The sequence below is a fragment of the Solea solea genome, chromosome 19 (assembly GCF_958295425.1).
Source record: "Solea solea chromosome 19, fSolSol10.1, whole genome shotgun sequence".
NCBI classification, from domain to species: domain Eukaryota; kingdom Metazoa; phylum Chordata; class Actinopteri; order Pleuronectiformes; family Soleidae; genus Solea; species Solea solea.
This window is the reverse complement of record NC_081152.1, coordinates 16,878,167-16,899,308: the sequence shown is the minus strand read 5'-3', so window position 1 is coordinate 16,899,308 and position 21,142 is coordinate 16,878,167. Positions and strand designations below refer to the sequence as shown.

General features: G+C 41.6%; 1 protein-coding gene across 1 annotated transcript in view; it reads left to right on the top strand.

Annotated features, from left to right (window-relative positions):
• cntfr (ciliary neurotrophic factor receptor) overlaps positions 1-21,142 on the top strand; it is a 224,248-nt gene that overhangs the window by 71,541 nt on the left and 131,565 nt on the right. The window contains exon 3 of the mRNA XM_058616938.1: positions 20,603-20,684. Coding sequence (XP_058472921.1) covers positions 20,603-20,684 — 82 coding nt within the window. The remainder of the gene's footprint in view (positions 1-20,602; positions 20,685-21,142) is intronic.

Sequence of the window (21,142 nt, the reverse complement as noted above, 5' to 3'; positions counted from 1 at the left end):
ATAAACAAAAAATAAATTTGATCCCTGATTGATGGTGCAGAATAATGCCCCGTCATCCATCCGAGGCCATTACATGAAAGCAACATGATGGCTAATTATCATTGACGATAACCTACATTAGTCTCCGGTCACTGAGCCACTTACTTCTGCTGGAACGGCTTCCTTTGTCCCCCTTGGGTCATTCCATTTAAACCTAATCATTTACAGCCAGGCCCACTGGCTCTGAGTGTTAGTCAGACTTTTGTCTGAGCCTCTCTGTGAGGACACAGATTGATTGCTGATGGCCTGTCACGGATTTGACGTCCGCCGGTCAGATGACAAATACACAGATCGTAAGATCGTGTCAAAAGTTAAAGGGGGGGTGAAAGCTGCTGCTGCTGCTGCTGCTGCTGCTGCTGCTGCTGCTGCTGAGACAAAGCCGTCTCCCCGGATGACTTTGCGGTGTGCGTCATCACACAGCCCTCGATATAAATCTGTTCTGTCATAAAAAGTGCAGCAGTGACCCACTGTTTCCCTTTTCTAGTGAGAGGTATCAAAGCCATGTGAACCTCTGGTGGCTGAAAACAACACAGTCCGACTTAGAAAGGATCTGCGACCGGAAACTGGAGCAAACAAGAGCCAAGTGAGATTTCAGTAGCCTCTTAAAAGATGAGGACAAGGATTTTGTTGTTGTTTAACCAGGGCACATGTGGGCCTGTGCTTCTTTGTGTTACCAAGCAACCAAAACCTGGAGGCTGCTCAGATGACTGAAGTAGCTGCAGATTCGACGAAAATGAATCTAAACAAACACAATGGATTATTAGCCCCATATTTCTCTCAGAGCAGAGTTGCTAATATGATCTGTGTGTGTGTGTATCTGGATGCATCCTGTAAATCTACTTCTTTGGCCAAACTTTCAAAAGATGCACTGAAAGATGCAAATGCATCATTTGTAACCACTTTTTTGGACTTTTGAATGCTTTTGAATGCAGAATTTTCAGCTTCTTTTTTATAGAAGCGTTGCCAAGGCCATGTGTCTTTGTGACATTCTGTTCACTATTTCCCTCCAACTGCACACACTGAAGCCCAAACCTGCTGGTCTCATTTTACTGTGTTTTTTTTTGTATTAAAATGTATCGCAGCTTCAGTCAAGTGTGATTATGCTCAGTCACTTAACACAGTTAGGTTGTGCAAATATGCTTGAATCAGTCTTTTTTATTTTTTAATGAACCGATGCTACGAGCAAATTCCAGAAGGCAGAGCATACCAATCAGCTGTGCGGTTAAGCCTCTGTTCCTTTTTTCAAACCCTTTGTAAACACCGGAAAAGACCAAAACAAACATGTGGGGCCGTGAGACAAAGAGTGTATCATGTGGCAACAAGAGGTCTGTCGAGCACTTTGCACTTTTAACTCATCACACATGACCCTCTTTGAAAAGGGGGAGAAAAAAGATATTTGCATCGACGAGTAAAGCGGGGGAGAGCCCCTTTCACCTTGAAATGTGCTGCATTTCTGCGTAATCGTCTTCCCTCCTTTAAAAAATTACCTTTCTGAAGGGCGCTGGGGTTCAGGGAATCGATAGATCACTCAGGCTGCAAATGTATTATCTTACAAAGAAAGGTGGGGTTGGACGGGGCGGGGGGGGGGGGAAACAAGAGGGGTGGTGGGGTGGGCTGAATGGAGAGAGGGAGGAGAGGAGGTGAGGATGGTGATGGAGGGAGCGTGCCGCAGAGTGGAAAGAGTGATGAAGGGAAAGTGCCGAAAGTAGAGGAAGTGAAGGATGAGGGGTAAATAGGGTGAAAGAGCTGGAGGAGGCTGATGGATTGATCAAATTGTTGAAAAGTGAGGCAAGAAGGGACGGGAAGACGGAGGGGAAACGGCCTGAGACACAAACACAGTAACACTTTATTGTAACAATGTAGTGATAGTATAGTAATATTTCTTGAAATAAAAAAGTATTATGGTCATGCCATCAAGTGTTATTACCAAGTATAGTACGACATATAAGGATGGATGGATTTCCCATTTATTTCATGGTAATATAAGAAAACTTATATTATCAAATCATGTTTTCTCCTTATTAACACATTGTTTTTACTCATGCTGGAAATTCTCTTACAAATACGACAGTATTTCGACAATATTTATGTCGCTGCACTGTCACCAAAGCAAACACTGCTTTTCTTAAACGGTTAAAGGGAGAATCAGGTCGTCGGGGGAAACTCAAATTAAAAGACGGGGGTGTTGGATAGATTTACAAATGAAATTACAACATAGAGTGATGGAAGACACGATCACACGTGTCCTCAATATTGCTTTTTTAATGCAACGTGAAGTGTTTATTAATACTTTTCATGTGCAGCTGATAAAACTATAATCTTCACAGGGTTTTCCTGTAGTTCTGTAAGTGCTAATGTATGTATGTTTTTCATGTATTCACTTTCAGCCTTGATACTTAAACTACTATTATATATATTGCTGGTACAGTGTCTGTATCTCATCAACAGATCTTTTCTCTCTCTGTCTATTTTTGCTCGGTAACGCGTGCATCACACATACAAAAGAAATAGACGAGACGCCGAAACTCCAAAATAGACGTCTCATACTCGCAGTGAGAACGCTGGAGTCTGTTCACACTGCATCATCATCATCATCATCATCATCAGCAGCACACGCCTCGCGTCCGGTGTGAACCAGACCTTATGCACCGAGCAAATGAGCAGGCAGAAATGAGATGAATGCACAACAGTGGCAGCAATAATGATTCTGGAAGCAAGATGTGTTCCAGTGATTAAAAAAAAAAGAAAAAAAAAGAAGCCCAGCTGTTCAGTCAGCAAAGGAGGCTAATATTTGCTTCATTCATAATTCACTGTTATATTTTTGGACCAGAAAAGTGCAGTCCTTTGGCTGATGATAGGGATAATAAAAATGTGTGGTCTGCCTGGTGTTGAGAGCCATTGCATCAGGAGAGATGAGAGCGAGAGATTCTTACCTTGCTGCCTCTTTGATCTCATTCCACAGAGTATCTGAGTATCTTATCTTCTTTACAGTGTTAAAGCAGAGTCAGTGTGTTCATTCCTTTTCAGGAAGGTGAATTATCTCCCATTTAGGAGAGGATTAAATATGTACTGTGTATATATATATATATATATATATATATATATATATGGCTCTAGATTCTAGGGGTTATACATGTGATTAGAGTGTCGTGTGCGTGTGAGATCTCAGTTTCTTACTCATTTGTGCGCACACGGCACGTTCCCTGTAATGAGACGAACAGCCGACTCTGCTGAAGATGACGTTGAAGCTCCGCCTCACTCACACACACACACACACACACACATGCAGACAGATCAATACAGTCTCATTTCACACCTCGTGCAACCAAAGTTCTCCATTGCAGGTCAGCAAAACACAGACAGACACAGATAGGCAGATGGAGAAAGATAGGATGATGGAGACTGAGGGAGGGGTTGGGGGGGGAGAGAGATGGTATATAAATGGAACCTGAAGCAATAAAGGTGGTAAAGTGAGACCTGTGTTGCTGGGTGGCAGGTGCATTCTAGCCTCTGGCTAAATGGTGTGTGTATATGTGGAGTGTGAATGATCAGACAAGTGTTTTGAGTTCACAACGGTCTCATCTGTTACTCTGCGCTGACATTGATCTGGTTCTATGTTTCTCTCCTCCTTTCCTGTGTTTTACACATTAAGCCGACAGTTGAATTCATCTGCAGCTTTGCGACAGTGGATTACGCGCCGGGTCTCGCTCGATCTCCAAAGAATAGGAAACACATACTGTAAGCCAGCGTATTAGTGCTCTAACAGCACTCAGTAGTGCTGTACTGTTAAATCAATAATGATCTCAAGCTCCAAACTTTCATTTGGTGGAAGTTGGTGATCAAATAATCACTCTTTTTATATAAAAGTGTACAATTACCTGATCTTGAATCTCTGAATTGTTTTTTTTTTTTAGTTTTGATGGTAACTGAAGGCCTCATAGGACCTGGAAGCACGCACACTGTACAATTTTAATATTATAATTGCTCTTTTTAAACGACAAATAAAGTGAGACATGAGCAAGCAGGTGATTGCTTTCACTTTAATCTCTACAATGTGTGTGAGACGCTTCAAATGTGTCCTTAAAGACATAAAGACTCCTTTTCTTTCCCAGCGTGTGTTCGCATGTGCATATTCTTCCCCCCTCTCCTCGCTCGTCCGCCTCACATTGGATCCACTCCACAGGCTGCAGTCTTCAGTAATCGATATATATACAGTATACGCACGTGTGTGTCAGTTATCGCACAAAAAGAAAAAGCCGTTTGTATATGCAGTGCACACAGGAGCTAGAAAGCATTTGATTAACATCCATCTCTGCATTCCTTCTTCCTTTGCCACCTACAAACAATAAAACCCATTACGGGCACTTTGCTGTACACCGCCGAACGTTTGTCATCCCATTGTGCCGCGTTACAACACTGAGAAATGACTTTTGTTCCATCGTTATTCATCCTTTTGTCTTCACCATTTCTGAGGCATTGCTTTATAACTCACGTTTCATGGACCCCGATTCCTATACCTCGCTGTGTTTTGTGTCACTTTTAAAGCCCAATTTGCACGTCTGGTCTGTGTTTGTGGTTTTTACTCACTAAAGCAGAGCGTTAAGTAGTTAAAATGTCGTTTTTATTTACACGGCACCTGTCATTTATGAGTTTAATTGTTTAATAGACAAAAAAAAGGACCAATATTTTAACCCTTAGAACATTTCGGCTTCTTTTTTTCCATTACTATATTAAAACATACAGAGGCTATAAGAATGTGCAGTATAGAGTGTCTTATATCCTTTTTCCCAGCACAACATAGGCAATCTGTTGGAAAACAAATTCATTTTCACCTACTATATAAACACACCTGAGCAACAAGTACTCAAAATCAGATTAAATTTGCGAAATTTGGAAACAGGACACAGTTCGAAGTTCACTCGGCTCGTTATTATGAACAAAAAGAAAAGAAAAACAGTCTATTTTGTGATAGACCGTTTATGGACAAGGAGTTGTGTATTATTCCTACTGCAATTTAAAACATACCCACAAGATGTTCTATAAAATCTATGTTTGTATGTGTTTTTTGAGGGATAATTTACTGCAATAAATTTAGAATTATTTTAATTTAAATGTGAAAAAAACCCTTTGGCTTTGCTCACCAAATCAGAGAGATCAATCTTCTTGAGTGATAACATGGTCTATAAAAAACATCAGTCAGCTTAGGCCCCTGACTTGAATGGCATGGAACTATGAAATTGGACAACACCCAGAGTTTCTATCATCGACTGTGATGGATCCTCGAGCTCGGGTAATTTTCCAGCTCCGTGGAAGCTGCTTTTCATCATTTACAGAGAAAAAAAAAAAAGAAAAATGGTGAAAAATTGCTTCTTTTCTAAAAAGGAAAACATGTTCTTTTGAAGCCATTTTTAAAGTTGACGGTAACGCCGTCCATATGAGTGAGCTTTTTGATCATGACTCAGTGTGGATCAACACACTTCTAGTAGGTTTTTTTTTAATGGAAAAGTAAGCTATTGATAGCTGAATACAAACCGTCTTTGTGTGTGTTGTCATAGCTACTTCTCTTTTTGTATCACAGTTGATTTCATCCCACTCCAAATTAAAAGCTTTTTCAAAGGCATGTCCTGCTGACACTGAGACAGTGAACATGGGTGGACATGGGGAAAGAACATCTTGTTTCATTTCTAACAACACTGAACACGAAAACAAATTAACGTGGAGTGACATGCATTCATTCTATTTACTTTTCAGCCGTCTCCCAAAACCATAGATGTTTGAAAGGGATGGGACAATAACACTATTTTGTTTCTGATATCGATACCGATATCACAACTCCAGTATCTACCAATACCGATATTAGTCCGATAAAGTACGTTTAGACCGGGGGTGTCAAACTCAAATGACCTGGGGGCCAATGAGCATCTAGGCCGGTCAAGAGGGGGGAGTCTAGAGAAAAAAAAAAGAGTAAAAAAAATAAATAAAATATATATATATATATATATATATATATATATATATATATATATATATATATATATATATATATATTATAAAACTAATTATAACACAGTATTCCACATGATGATATTTCACTGAATTCCAAAAGTAAAAGATCTTTTTAGTAACATTTATGATGCAAAATAAACCTATTAATATCAAAAACAAGAGAAATAAATCTAAAATCAAGTAAATAATAACATGGACAACTGCAATTAAAACATTAAAGTTTGTATATATGTATATATTAAATGACATATATATATATATATGTCATAATAACCAGTATTGGACCGATACCGATACTGACCAGTTTGGAAGCCAATGCTTTGACACCGTTGGTCTTGATTACAAATATGAACCCAAGTGAAGTTCTGGGATATGCTCCAATCCAATCCAACTTTATTTATAAAGCACTTTAAAAACAGCAAGAGCTGAAACAAAGTGCTGTACATCAGCGATAAATTTAACAAATTACATATAAAAACATGTGACTGAATAGACCTGAGCACAAACAATAAAAACATACAATAAAACAAGAAAATATTGTAGAAAATATAACACAAATACACAAGGCATACAATAAAACTGTAAAAACTAATACTGGGTCAAAGCCAAAGTGTAAACATGGGTTTTAAGATGTGAAGTGGCGTGTTGTAATAGTTGGATGGATGGAAGGATGAATGAATGGATGTAGCTGGTGATTGATGAGATCGACTGACATCCTTACGAAGAAAGGAAGTAGTAGTTGAGATTCCTGCTTGCATTTAAACCCCAAAAATGCAGTACATGCTTCTCTTACGTCAACAGATTAATGGCAGGATCCATGATTTCTCAAGCTTACACACATTCTTCTCCGCATACATCATAGTTTATCATAGACTTCACTTCCAGAGTCATTAAGTCATTTCCCCACTGGTGGGCGATGGTTATCAGTTGCCGGTTTTCCAAAGTGAAATGAAAGAAAAAAAACAAATCCAACCCCAAGTTCCTACTTTTTCCCAACATGTTTTCCATGTGAAAGACATTACAATTCATGGTTCAAGTACATTTCATTTTTCCCTCCACTTTACGGTTTCTTAGGCTGTTGCCAGTTCAGCTTAAGGATTTCTTTCAGCCTGGGTGGTTGGACGCATCTTGGAGTTTCCAAGGCCCCCGTTTGAGGGAGAATTGTTTTGAAAGTTGAATATCCAAGTGTTGTTGCCTAAGATCGTAATCGGTGGACAACCGCATGTGTGCGAGTGTGCGAGTCCTCCCGTGTGTATTTGTGCGTGCAACAGCACTTGGATAAGCTTTTCCTGACTCAAGGAGTTTTCGTGTCCTTCTCTTTTTCACTCACTCTTGCTCCTTCCTTGCTTCCTCCCACCTGCCTCATTCTCCGTCAAGTGTGTTTTTTTCCCAGCCATTTTCCTCATCTTCTTTTTGTCTAACTTCATCTACGTCTTCATTTTTTAAGTCGCACCTTTTTTTTTTCTTCTTTTTTTGTCCTTCCCCGCTTCTCTTTGCTGTTGTTATGTTTTGGTCTGCTCTGACGAGCGTGACGACGCCCCCCCTCACCCCCCACCCATCACTGCAGGTCATTTAGATGCAGCTGGGGTGGACTCAAGGTGTGTGTGTAGGGACCACGCGGCCCCGACGCTAGGCCAAATCTGTGTAACGGATTGCTTTGCTAATAAACAATGAAAGGGCAGGAGCAAAGTGGTTGTTGTTGTTGTGTGTGTGTGTGTGGGTAATGGGAAGAGAATGCTAATACTTCTGTCAGGACCTTGATGAGTCAAATGTTTATTTAAAGCACACACACACTGTACAGTACGTGCAGCTACAATCACAAATACTAGTGTTTGTTTCCAATATTATAAATATAATATTTTCATAGGATTCTATTACCCCCCCCCACACACACACACACCGTTTGCATGAGTAATGACCTTTGTGAAAACCACCGCCACTGCTTTGAAATTAGACTGCCACTCGCCCTGAGCTCTGAATGAATAAATAAATTGGTGTAGATTCTGTAAATGCAGACGGTTTCTCAGAAAACCACCCCCAGGGCTGAATTCAGTTAAATATATACATGTATATTTTTTGGGCTTGTTCGTGTTTCAGGTTACATTGATTCAGTCAGTGCTCTTTCATTTTTTAATCCTTTGTAACTTTCACTGTGGTTCAAACCCAGTGGGTAGTCAATGAATTTGGGGCATTTTTGTGTTACTTGCCCACCAGTGACACTTGGTCCTGTTAGCGTAACTGTTAGCAAAGATGGTGGACATTGTTTACATTATGGGAATGAGGTCCCGCCCCCCTACGAGTGGGTCGTTGCAGTTTCAAGCCAACGACCAATAGATATTTCTCAACTCAGGGGAAACTGAAGCACAATTTTCAAAAATACTAGCCCTATTCTAGTAACCTAAAGCTAAATGCAAATTGATTAAGTATTCCTTTAACAATAATCTGATTCTCAGTGTCGTTATTGGTGCGATACTGGCAAAAAAAAATGGGGAAAAAAACAATATATAATCTGACAGGATGTGTTTACCCAGATTATGAATAAATGCTACGCTAAACCTGTCGTGTGACAAAATCGTGTGCCATGGTTATAGCCGGATGATAAATGCGTCAGCATGAATGAATGTTTAAAAGAAGTAAAAATAACATATCCGAGTGATATTAGTGTTGGTAGTAATTTAAGGTGGTGAAATCGATATCATATCAGACACACACGCACACACACAAAAAAGTGGTATTGAGCCGTCAATACCTGCCCGTGTTTCTGTCCAATATGCTTTCATTTTAGTTCCAAGTGAAAACTGCGATAATTTACAATGAATGAAAGGATTCTGGCTCTTTGACACACACACACACACACACACACACACACACACACACACACCGGAGCTGAAATCTGCTGAGAGCCAAGCTAACTCAGTCGATATATAAAAGACGAATGGACTGTTGCATTTTTACACGGGGACAGATTTACATTCAGGGCCTGTCACTGTCAACCTGCTTACTCATTGGCGTATCATCGTCATCACAATTCCTCCGGGAAGTTCAGGGGCTCGCCAGCCGTGTGAAGACGGGGAAACGCTGTCATCAGCGTTTACTGGAGGACGCGACACACAGAGGGGAATATATATATATATATATATATATATATATATATGTATATATGTGTGTGTGTGTGTGTGTCTGGGGACCAGAAAAGGGGGAGAAGAGAGACGGTGAATGGCAGAGGTGGCGGCGCGTGTGCGTGAGAGAGCGAGGTGGAGAGGATGACAGATAGGAGAGAGCAGCAGCAGGTGGAAATGGAGAAGGTGGGGGAAGGGAGATGTGTATTGGAGGGGGGGTGATGATGAGAGAGACAGACAGCCTGAGTTAAAATGTTGAATTATCGCGTCAGTGGGAGAGACGGAAAGTAAGAGAACGGCTGACTGTGTGTGTGCCTATAGGGCTTGTGGTGAACAGAGAGAGCTGACGGAGATAATGAATGAGTCTCTTGCTGTCTGTGGCCCACACACACACACACACACACACACACACACACACAGAGAGCTATTCTTCTTAGGACACTGCATTGATTTCCTTTTATTTGGACGGCCTAAACACAGCCTTATCCCTTAATGCCTAACCTGAGGTTCTGCCTCGTTAGGACCAGGTTGTGATCCCCACCAGGACGATCAGTCCCGACAAAGCCAGTGTGGAGACGCAGGGGTGAAGTCAGCAGCGATGACTAAGTGCTGTATTCACCGTGGGACTGCTGAGCACACGAGAATGAGCTCAGCCTCAGGTTGAGGTTGAGGTGCAGTCCACTCATCGAGCTTTAATCATCAATGATTCCTCACGTTACTGGCACTCTATTTTTGTCACATGATCTCATATGAAATAGGAAACCTGAAACTTATGCAATCAAGCAAAACACAATAATAATTTAAATGTCGGCTAATTTCTTTAGTATATACAAAACTAATACTTTGAAAAAGACACATTTTGAGGTTACTTTATTTCAAGCTTGGACAAAAGGAAAAACTAAATAAATTAGTGTTATTGCTTTTCCTCAAACCCGTTTTTTTACCAGATTATGTTCCATATTATTGCGGTCATTATAACAATATACAGACAAAAAACAAATTAGAGTCTGCTTTAAAAGCAAAGGCTCAGCAAATTAACTTGCAAGTGTACGTTTCTGGATTTAGCCCTGCCTGAAGTGTCACTTTCAGTTAGTTTCAAACTGCCGCGGGGGGAAACTTTATATGAATGTACATCTTTGTATACACGCTCATGAACAGTGACTTTACAGAAAAACTAAAATAAGAGCTGCATTAAGCCTGTAGTCAATCATCCCAGCCGACTGAAATACCTGCTCTTGGACAAATTGATTAGTCACGGTGGGGAAGGAAAAAGAGAAAAAAATCTGCACGTTCACTAAATTGGCCACAGCCTTAATAATCTAAATGAACCATAAATAAACGTGGAGACGCGGTTTTGCACGACGGCTGTTGAATTGCGCGACATAAACAAACGGCCATATTCATTTTTGCTCTCATTTTCCTCTGGGGAGGGCAAAAATGTCCACACACACACACACACACAAACTATTTCAGTCCTGTTTTCGCTTGGGGAGAAGCAACAGACACTAATCTGTACTTTAGCGACGGCACCAGCATATTTGGTGTGTTTATCTGGTGACGGAGGTTCGTGGGCCACCCAGGCCTGTACTCACTGTACGTGGATGCATGGGTTTGTTTTTTTTAACGTGCATAAAGCACACAGCCTTAAGTGTGTGCGCTCCGTCTATAATACCTCGTATTGTGTTTGTCTTAACATGTATGTATGCGAGTGTGTGCATGTTTTATGTGTGTGCATGAAAGGTTACCCAGCGATCTGACGGACCTACACGACAGCCGTGGAAATCAAACTCTACAAATAGCCCCGGTGTGGTTTAAGGCCGCCGGACAGATGAACACAGTATTTGTGATTTGTGTGTGCGGTGTATGTGTGCATGATTGTGTGTACTGTGTGAACCCGCTCTGTGCTGCTACTGTATCGGCTATATTTACTGAAGAGGCTTGGCAAGCGGGTTGAGTAAACACGCTGTTTTTAGTTTTCCAACGTATCAGACTTGCATCCACACGTACACATAAAAACTGCTTGTCCTACTTTCTCTCCACTTTAGGCTTAAGGTTTATCTTCTGGGAACTGGATTATCATGTTTTTGGCCCCACATTTCATCAGCTCAACTCATGTTTCTTTAAGACATTTCACTCTCATAACCACCAATGTATGTGTGTGTTTTATGTGTAGGGAATCACAAATGAACATTGCATGTTGTTACTGGTCAGAACAAGGTCCTCGCATGCTCTCCCGGTTCTCCAGTTTCCTCCCACAGTCCAAGAACATGCAGATTTGGGGATGACACTCTAAATTGCCCAGGTGGTGCCCCGCCTTACGCCCTATGTTAGTTCAGATTGGCACCAGCGCCCCCTGCCACCCTCATGTAGAGGATAAATCGGTAGACGATGGATGAATGGATTAAATATACTACATTTGTTTGTTTTTTTAGATGCTGATACATTAAGTTCCCAATGATTAACAGCTTCCAATCCACACCAAAGAATGTTCACGAGCGTACTTTGTTTGCGGAATCATCGCCTCCTGCCATTCGTCTTTAGTGCTGCCTTAAAAAAGCACTAATATCGTAAAAACGCTTGATTGTTTTCCAAAGAAGTAAACAGCATTTGTGAGCAATGATACCGGGGAGAAAAAAAGAAAAAAAAAGACCCTCAGGACAGTGGAGAAGCTCGCGGAGCATCGCTAACATAATAATTATGTGCATTAGATGGTGTCTTGCATTTAAATTGCCCATTTTCACAAACTGAATCTTAAATCTTAATTTCATTTACTGTGAGGCAACAGACTCTTGAGTGGGAGACCGTGTGTAACTTACGGACCAGAAATGCAATCGTTTTCTTGTGACAGTAAATTCATGGCATTACATGAATTCGATTAACAGATGAGGATACCGAGAGTTCTCCACGAGCTGACCACTCGTGACCTTGTTTACCTGAAGCAGTAGAAGGCTTCTCTGTAGAATCCAATCGGTTAAATTAGTCTGAAACAAAGCTTCAAACCAGCTCCTGTGTTTGCTAATAATAATAATAACCTGACACAGACTGATGCAGTTAGCTCCAAGTTAGAAGTTTTGATGCTGGAGAAGGTGTGTGTGTGTGTGTGTGTGTGTGTGTTTCTTCCACTGTGGGCAGTGTTTCAGCTCTGGTTTTGATTAACTCTCTGTGAAAACACCTCTGTTCAGAACATCACAGCCTGTAGATCACACTCTACTTCATACACACACACACACATGCTGCGCAGCTCCTGGAGGCTCCCTGTTCACAAGGGGGAGTCTACACCCATCATTCAAAGCCTTATAGGCCTTAAGAATGCTGACACACACACGCTCGATCACACTCACACACACACACTCTCTCATCGACACACACAAAGTGCTCTGTTTTCTTAGCTTTGATACACTTATAGAGTTCAGAGGTGAGAGGGCTGGAGGTAACACTGTGTTTTTCCAGAGCTTTCTAACTACCTAAATCTGCCTCGGCGCACACAAGGAGGTCCAGATGGCTGGGTGGAGACCAAAATACCCTCAAACACACACACACACACAAGTGCAGAAATCCCAAATGAGGAGCTCTCATATCAGAGATTCGGTACTTGACACAAGTATTAGGCTGTTTATTCACATACAGCCTCCAGCTCTAACCTGCCATACATAATAATTCAGCTCGGTTCACAGCGATTGCAGCTCACTCCGCGAGGTGTTCGGCGCGCACACTGATACCCCCGGTTGCCAGCTGCGTGCGTTTGGGCTCACACGTCAGACGCCACGGCGACGCGACGTGACGCGACGTGACGTCAAACTCGCGGCAGTGCCGTGGGACACACGATCCATTGTAGCCGACGCGTCCAGGTCCTCTAAATCGCAGCCAGCCAGGAGCAGTCATGTGTGATCAATGCCCAAATTTATCACTCGGGCCAAGTGCTGTCACCCAGGTGTGCGTGTGTGTGCGTGTGCGTGTATAAGTTTGACCCCTCGCTGCCTCTTGAAACACAATCATCTTTAGTGAGCAATTATAGCCAGAATGACTGTAAATAAAGGTCATGGTCATCTAACTATTAACACTCCACCAAATGCCATCAGTGCACATCAGTGCGTGTGCAATTGTGCGTGTGCACACACACACACACACACACACACGTGCACGCGCATGTGTGTGTGTGTGAGTAATCTGCAGAAATCCGGGCATGATTGATGAGGGAATTAGCGACGCTAAGCAAACTGAAGCATTATGGGAATGAGGAAGTGGGCGCTACTGGACGTGACATTTAAGGTTCCGCGGGCAACAGTTGGTTGTCATTACGTGTCCGCGTATGTGTTTGGTCAAAAAGGATCGTCCACGGGACAGTTATTGATGGATGACGGTGCCGTTACTCCATCTTTTTCCTGTTATTATGGTCGCCAGGGTCACGGGGCTCAGCAAACTCATTAACATTTGAGATAATTAACGCTGGAATCCTATGTGGATAAACACTTGCCAGTGAGTTTACAGTCGCTGCTGTGGCTCGGATAAATGTTAATTCTCTCATTAAGCAGTATAGTTAAAGAGGAAGCTCGAGGTCTCATTTGTTTTTTTAATTACTAAAGTGAAGGCATTTCACGTTTCTCTCCCAAAATGATATTAATTCTTTTTTTTCTTTTTTGTTAAATGCTGACTGCAGGCGTGTTTATTAAAGCAACACTGTGTTTTAACCCCAAATCTGCTTTGTAACCAAACGACATACAAAGTCAATGGAAAGTCACCAGTGGACGCCAATGCAGAAGTCAAAATATACTGAATGGCCACCAGGGGGCAACTCTGCCAGTTTGAATGAACGGGTTAATAGTCTCAACTGCTAGTTTCACTTCTTTGTCAATAGAACATGATTTCAAGTTTGTAAATTTGGATGAAAGTCATGATAAAGTGCGACACATTTGACACTAGTGTGATTGACAGCTGGCATTGTCCAATGGGACAATGGGAGTGTCGCGATGACAAGGCCAAAATGATGGACCCTGGAACTGTATGACATTCACTTTTACCGCTTCTACTTACAATCCGAGTAACTTCAGCCCTGGTTCTTCTATCCAAAATACGTGGGCTGTCAGTGTGAGTTGTTATTTAAAGTTAGTGGAATTTGTGTCTCTAGAAGCCAACAGCTCGCCATCTATTGTTAGTAACAGACCTGTTTGTTTCTAACCCAGTTTAGATGTTTTAACAATTTTTGAGGACTCTTCCAATTTACATAAAATGTTATTGTAAATTGTAAAACTTAAATAACTTTTTAAGACACAGAACATGGACACTTTTCAAGATTAAATGTACAAAAGCTTGACATTTCCATGTTAATTGAGTCAGGTTGTCGTTTGGTATTGCTTTTACAGCTTTCAATCTAAATACTGAATCATATTATCATGTAGCCACCAACTCAACTTTCAGCCGCATTTGTCCTTGTTTTTCATTTTGTCAAAAAATGCCAGAAAACAACTTGTCAGGGTTTTTTTTTTAACGATTGTTTTGGAAATCAAGAGTTACATTTCTATCATTGCCCCAAGGAAGGACAAAAGTAAAGTGTCACTTCTAAGTCAGTCATTTTGTTCTTTGAGTGGTGAACAGAATGGGGCTCTTGTTCCTACAGCGAGGATTCTTTTGATGTACAACCTTCCCCCCTCTGGATATATGGATATAAGCTGCCTCCACTCTGAATTTTTAGGGTTTTATTTTTCACCATGATACAATTAGAATATTCCCTCTGAAGGTGTGCTGTATTCAGTTATTCAGCCTTTTCTCCTTGTCTGTCCCAGACCTTTTCTTTCTTTTTTTTCCTGGTGAATTACCATTTGCCTAATACCCTGTCATGACCCTGTGTATCCTTTAGAAACTCTTTCCAATGAAAGGAGATATGCCTGTAGTGGTGTATTTCTATATTTCTGGCCATTGCTCTGGCTCCTGTATTAGGCATCTATTCATATTTACAGGTGGAGACTTGTGTTGCTGTGGGAACTGATACTCTTAATGTGCTCTATGGTGCCAGATATTCTGGTTTCAACAGTCGAGCCGCTCTCACCGGTTATTAGTGAGACAAGACACCCAATAAAAGTGGCCTTTCACTGCTATGGCCCATCCGGCCAACACATAGAAGATCTTCTGCATACCCTGGTTGTAACAAGTGGTCATTTGAGTTACTGTTGCCTTTCTACTAGAGCTGTCAATAGACACACATTTTGAAATTTTTTGCGATTAAAAGTTTGCTCTTCTTCTAACGACTAAATGAATGAGTAATCAAGACAGTGTTCATTTCAGACTCAGGTCTATCAAGTGCCAACCAGGTCATCTTGAAATAAAGAAGAAGTACACTAGAAGTAAACAAACTTAACGCGTTAATCTCGGCCGTATTAATCGCAGCGATTAACGTGTTAACTTTTAACTCTCAACTTTTTCTACGCGTCATCTCAAACCAGTGTGGCCACTCTCGTCTGACCTCTTGTATCAACAACTCATTTTCTGCCCAGAGAAATGTCGTTTTCCTCTTTTTGGACCATTTTCTGTAAAACCTCGAGCAGCCCATTTGGCACCAACAACATGTCACGTTTAAAGACTTTTAAATTACCGCTTAAAGAAGATTTTTTGTGAAGTTCAGTCGAGTTTCTGGCTCATAACGATCCACAGATATCAGTCCATTATTCACCTTCATACCTACGACCTGTAAAACTGAAATACCCGCGTTGACTCTGCGCTCGTCTCCTTCTGTCAAAAGCACATGTAATGTATTTCTCACATGATGGATTCCTCACTTTGAGTAAAACCCCCTCACATGCAGTTTCCGGGGGCTGATGAGCTATTTTTTCGAAACAATTCAAACAAGTCATGCATAATGGTTTATGCTCCTTTAGGGCCGCGAATGCAACACTCTCGCTATAAATCACAGAGCTCGTTCATTACCCAGGAGAGCGCTCCTCTTTATTTCCCTCCCGAAACACATGCGTAATGAACTATTCTATTTGTGACAGCGTGCTGACAGGGGGTGGATTTGGCAGTTGTGTTTTTGAGGCAAAGAGACAAGAGAGGCACTAAACTAAAACGTGTTAGTTACATCTATGCTTTAGTCAGTTAATGATGTAGAGAAATGTGGTTTGTAATTAATGTGTGAGAGAGAGAGAGAGAGAGAGAGGAAAGAGCCAGCCACACAAAGTTAATATTTCAAGGGGTGAAAACCTTTTAACTTTTCCATTAGAGGGCCATTTGATCAGTAGTGTACCTGTGTGATTCCGGGGGTAATAAAACACCAAAAGGGGGGAAATAAAGAGCAGGACAGTGTACAGTTGTGCATTTGTTTAAATGAAGGATGCCTTATAACTCTGGCCCGCCTAGTGTATTTCCCTCCTGGCTTTCCAATTTAAATGCAAATGTTCCCAAATCGGACTCCACAAAGACGCAGAGGCAAAAAAATAAAAAAAATAAAAATCATTTGACACAGCCATGAATTATATATTTTAATTAAGCAGCCAAAAAAGAATCACGCCTATTCAGCCCTTTCCTCTCCAATAAGAAATGAATAAATAAATAAATAAATATGGAAGATGTGGGACGAAAGGAGGGGGTGGGATAAATGGGAGGGGTCCGCGGAGGGAGAGGAGGGTCTGTATTGAGTATGTGTGATTGCAGCGCTAACCGCCTGTGGGCTATCATTATGCGAGCGATCCAAAGCTGTCACATTTCAAAACGGTATTGTTTTGCTGATAGATGGGCTAAATGCCCCCACATCTTCACACACACACACACACACACACACACACACACGCACAGTGTGTGCACACAGACACACAAGCACATGCCATTTACGTTTTGATGGGCAAAGCAGCACTTGGAAAATGAACAGCAAACAGCAGAGATGGGGGGGGGGGTTGTGATGCTCTGACAAGGGATGCAATTTTAATTTCACCCCCTGTCACTCTCCTCAATATCAGCCCAGATGAAATACATATGAGCTGCCAATCACTCACACACACACACACACACAACGACACACTCCCTCTCAGACTTCCACTTACTCGTCCCATCTTTCACCGTCACAGGTGCACAATCACAGGCGCCTCATCTTTTAATAGATTTAAACTCAACAGTAGGACTTTTCCATCACCACACCTCTAAATCATTCCACGCTGGTTCAATTTTACGTTCCAGGGGATAAAATTGTAAGCTCAAAGTCGTGTTAATATTCTGCAAATGCAGAAAAAAAGTCTTGTATTTTCTTTGCTCAAGACAAAAGTTCTGCAATTTAACAATGCCTTAAAGTGAAGTGAAAAATCTATACTTTTTCACTATTTTAATTAGTGGGGGAATAGGGCTGGGTGATTTTTATTGTATCATGATGTAACATCTATATATATATATATATCACAATATAAGTCAAGCTTAAAGTTTCCCCTTTACTCTGAGGTGAAATGTACAGATAGGAAAAGGTTATTTTGATTTGAATATTGTTTATTTTTGTACAACATGACAACTGTAGCACATTCTGCCAGTTAATTTAAGATAAATAAAACAAGTATATAGTAACTAAAACCTCAAGTTTTACAGGAGAACTAGGGACGTTATATCCAGCAGATGTAGTGGATCTCAGGACAATAATGCAGTTTCTCGTTCAAATATTTATTCATGCGCTGTGTAGCCCCCACAATCTTGTATATAAAATCCGCTTTTTCTTTTCATTTTTCATAACTTTTCAAAACGTTTTTTTGTACTATTATGTCATTGATTTTTTTACGAGCATGAATATTTTAATGACTGTGCGCGGCTTTGACAAAAAAACCAAAACAAAAAAACCCTCCTTTGATCAATAAATAATGCAGGTGCAAAAAGTTTTTCTTCCTTTTATTGTTGTCAAAATGAGTTGTGTAGTTAAAGTAAACCTCTGCTTGATCTCCACCATGAGAAGCTTTTCCTCACAAACACCGCTAAGTCGGTTTCCCTCCTCGCGCGTGTAACGTCTTTGACCGTTTTATTGCCTTTTGACATCGGACTTTAAAAGCTTTTGCATGTTCTTGAACGTCACTCAGGGACACTCAGCAGCTATGTTTCTCTTCTTTCTTTCTTTCTTTCTTTTTTTTTCTCCCCAAGATGCTTAAACAAGATGTAGTGGTGTTTATGTCCAGCCTTAACAAAGACGGACAGAGAGAGTGAAGTGTATGACCTGAAGGAGACAATCGAAGTGAAGATGGTGAGAAAGATTGGAGGAAGGTGCTGGTAGAAGAGGAGAAAAAAAGAGAGGACAAAAGCTAAACAAAGAACAGGATGTAATGGGAGATGACAGTGGCTCCTAACAGCTGGAGTCTTGCATTAAAAAGAACAAGGAAATCCACTTTCCTTTCTTTGCCTCGATTTTGGAGTGCTCACACTGTTCTCCACTCACGGAGACACTGACACCTTAGCCGCAGCTAATCTCAGCAGCGAGCAGATGACGAGGAGGAGGAGGAGGAAGAGGAAGAGGAGGAGGGACGGGAAAGCAAGGCCGTACTTTAATCACAGAGAATCTGGGATTCAAGCCTCCTCGTTGGCAGGCGTCCATCCTACATATGTGGGCCTAAGCTGGATTGGGGAATTCATTCTACTCTAAGTGGCTTATAGTTTGTTTTTTTCGTAGGTGAATATCACCTCTGACCTCATATGTTGTCTGTTTTAAGTTGTAAGCAGTAATAAATAAGATGTGAAACAAGAATAGGAGTTTATCCTCTCATGATGGCTGTAGTGTTGTCAAAAAAATGCTGACATAGGTTTTTGAAGTTTCTAGATATCACAGGACACGGGTGTCAAACTCAAATGACCTAAAGGGCCAATGAGCATCTATTGTGGTCAAGAGGGGGCCGGTCTAGAGAAAAAAATGTGGAACAAAACAACTATTCATTAGCGAGTGGGCCATATAAGATATTCATTGTGATATTAGACAGAATTGCAAAGTAAAAGTGCTTGTTTTGATATAAAATGGTGTATACTTCACAATAAAAACACATTTATGATGCACAAAAACAGAGACATAAATAGTTTAATACATTTAATAACACAGGGATTTCAACCGAATGTCTTATTACTATTATAAAAATATTGCTAGCAAATACATTTAGTCTTATATTAAGCTGTGTGGTGGGCGGGCCATATGTAATCGATTGGAGGGCCACATGTGGTCCCCTGGCCTCCAGTTTGACACCCCTGGTCTAGGAGTTGGTCCCAGAAGGATTAAGGGAGTTTTGCCGCTTTTTTCTTGTGTCACCTGAGAGACGAAAAAACCCAAACTTGTGCTTCCTAAAGCCGAGGTCACACTGCACACTACTTTCAGAGTCAAAGGATCTCTGTGTGTTTTTTAAAGCCGCACAACTTCACATAATGACCTCCACTCGTTTCTTGTCACAAATCCAAGAGACGACTCTTTGAACTGGGCTTTTTCCAACTTTTTCTTGTAGCATTTGTGTCTGTGACCTCCGCCATGCGTCACTGCGGGAGCAGGGGTCTCTCTACGATGTCCGTGTCTTATGAAGAGCTCAAACTCAGTGACTGCTGATCACTTTGTGTCCTTTCATTTGCAAAAGCTCTTTCCTGCTTAAATATATGTGTGTAAAGTGAAAGTAACTGGCTTCATTTGTGCTATACAGACGTACGGGGCCAGAGCAAGAATCTGGCGCCAGGGCTTTCAATAAAAGTCATGCCGGCTCAAGCCCTTTTTCACAGATTATACTCATGACGCATATTAGTGCTGTTAATTGGTACAATTAGGTTTCCTGCTGTCTGCTGTCTTTGTGCTAAGCTCATTTTCAGCAGTGGCTTCACATTGAACGTGCAGACCTGAGACCTTTTTTTATTTTTCTAGACTTTGCCCAAGTGTCCAATTGGTCACACATGTCCAAACATAAATGGGAGGGACAGTAAAAGACAAAGACACGGCCAAGGGAAAAACGGGGTTGCCCTTGGAGTCGTCTTGTCTCACATGAAGGCTGTGTTTGTTTGTGCTGTGCTATAGCTTTAAGAGCTGCTGGCCATAGCCCATCCCAGAGAGGATGGACCCATTAGGCTGATGAACAGAGAGAACGAAGGAACGAGAGGAAGTGTGGCGGGGGGGGGGGTGCAATAAAAGGGATAACAGCGGTGGGAGAAAAGTAAATCCCCTTTTAAAATAAGGGATTTTGATGAATAAGAGGGAAACTTTAACAGACAGAGGTGGGAAAAGAGCACTTCGGGGACTATTAGTGTGAGAGGAGAAAGAGACACATAGAGATTGAGGACAGGAAGCAGCAATCTGTCCATCTCTTCCATGCTGCTGTAGGTGTCTACGGGTCTGTCAGTCATCCTGGATGACGACGGGAGGGGGGGACACACTCACTCACTCACACACACACACACACTCACTCACTCGCCAGCTCTCTGTCTCTCGCACGCGCTCACGCTGATGACTTTGCTGTGTGTGTCTACAGATGGCAAACCTTGTGACATCGCTGTGCTGTGTAGTTCTGGCCGCGGTGGTGGTAGCCTACGCTCAGAGACGCAGTCAGCTCGGTGAGTATGCATTTTATCTTCATTACTCTGTCACTGGGCCCCCGGTCTCTGCCTCCGGTCTGGTCCAACCAAATGGTCCTGATTGACTTTAATTTATTCGCCATGGCTCTTTTCTTCCTCTCAATCTCACGTTCCTCTCCTCTACTGTTTTATTATTTCTGCTTCCAGTCTTTGCCACACTACTCTTCTTCGCTCTTCAATAATTGAGTTGCCGTTGTCCTGCTGATGTGATAGCTTGATAGTCTGAATGAGAATGCTGGTGTAAGGATTACTCCTATGCAACTATAGGAAGTTAGGCTTGCTGCCTACACTTGCTGGCCTCTTTATGAGGTCCACATGTGTAAGCATGGATCAGTATGAGACTCTGACTTTATGATAACCTCAAGTGAAACTATCCACGGCATCACAGTGTCATTATATTGCGATTACAGCTCTGAAATGTCTCCTGGAGGAGAGGG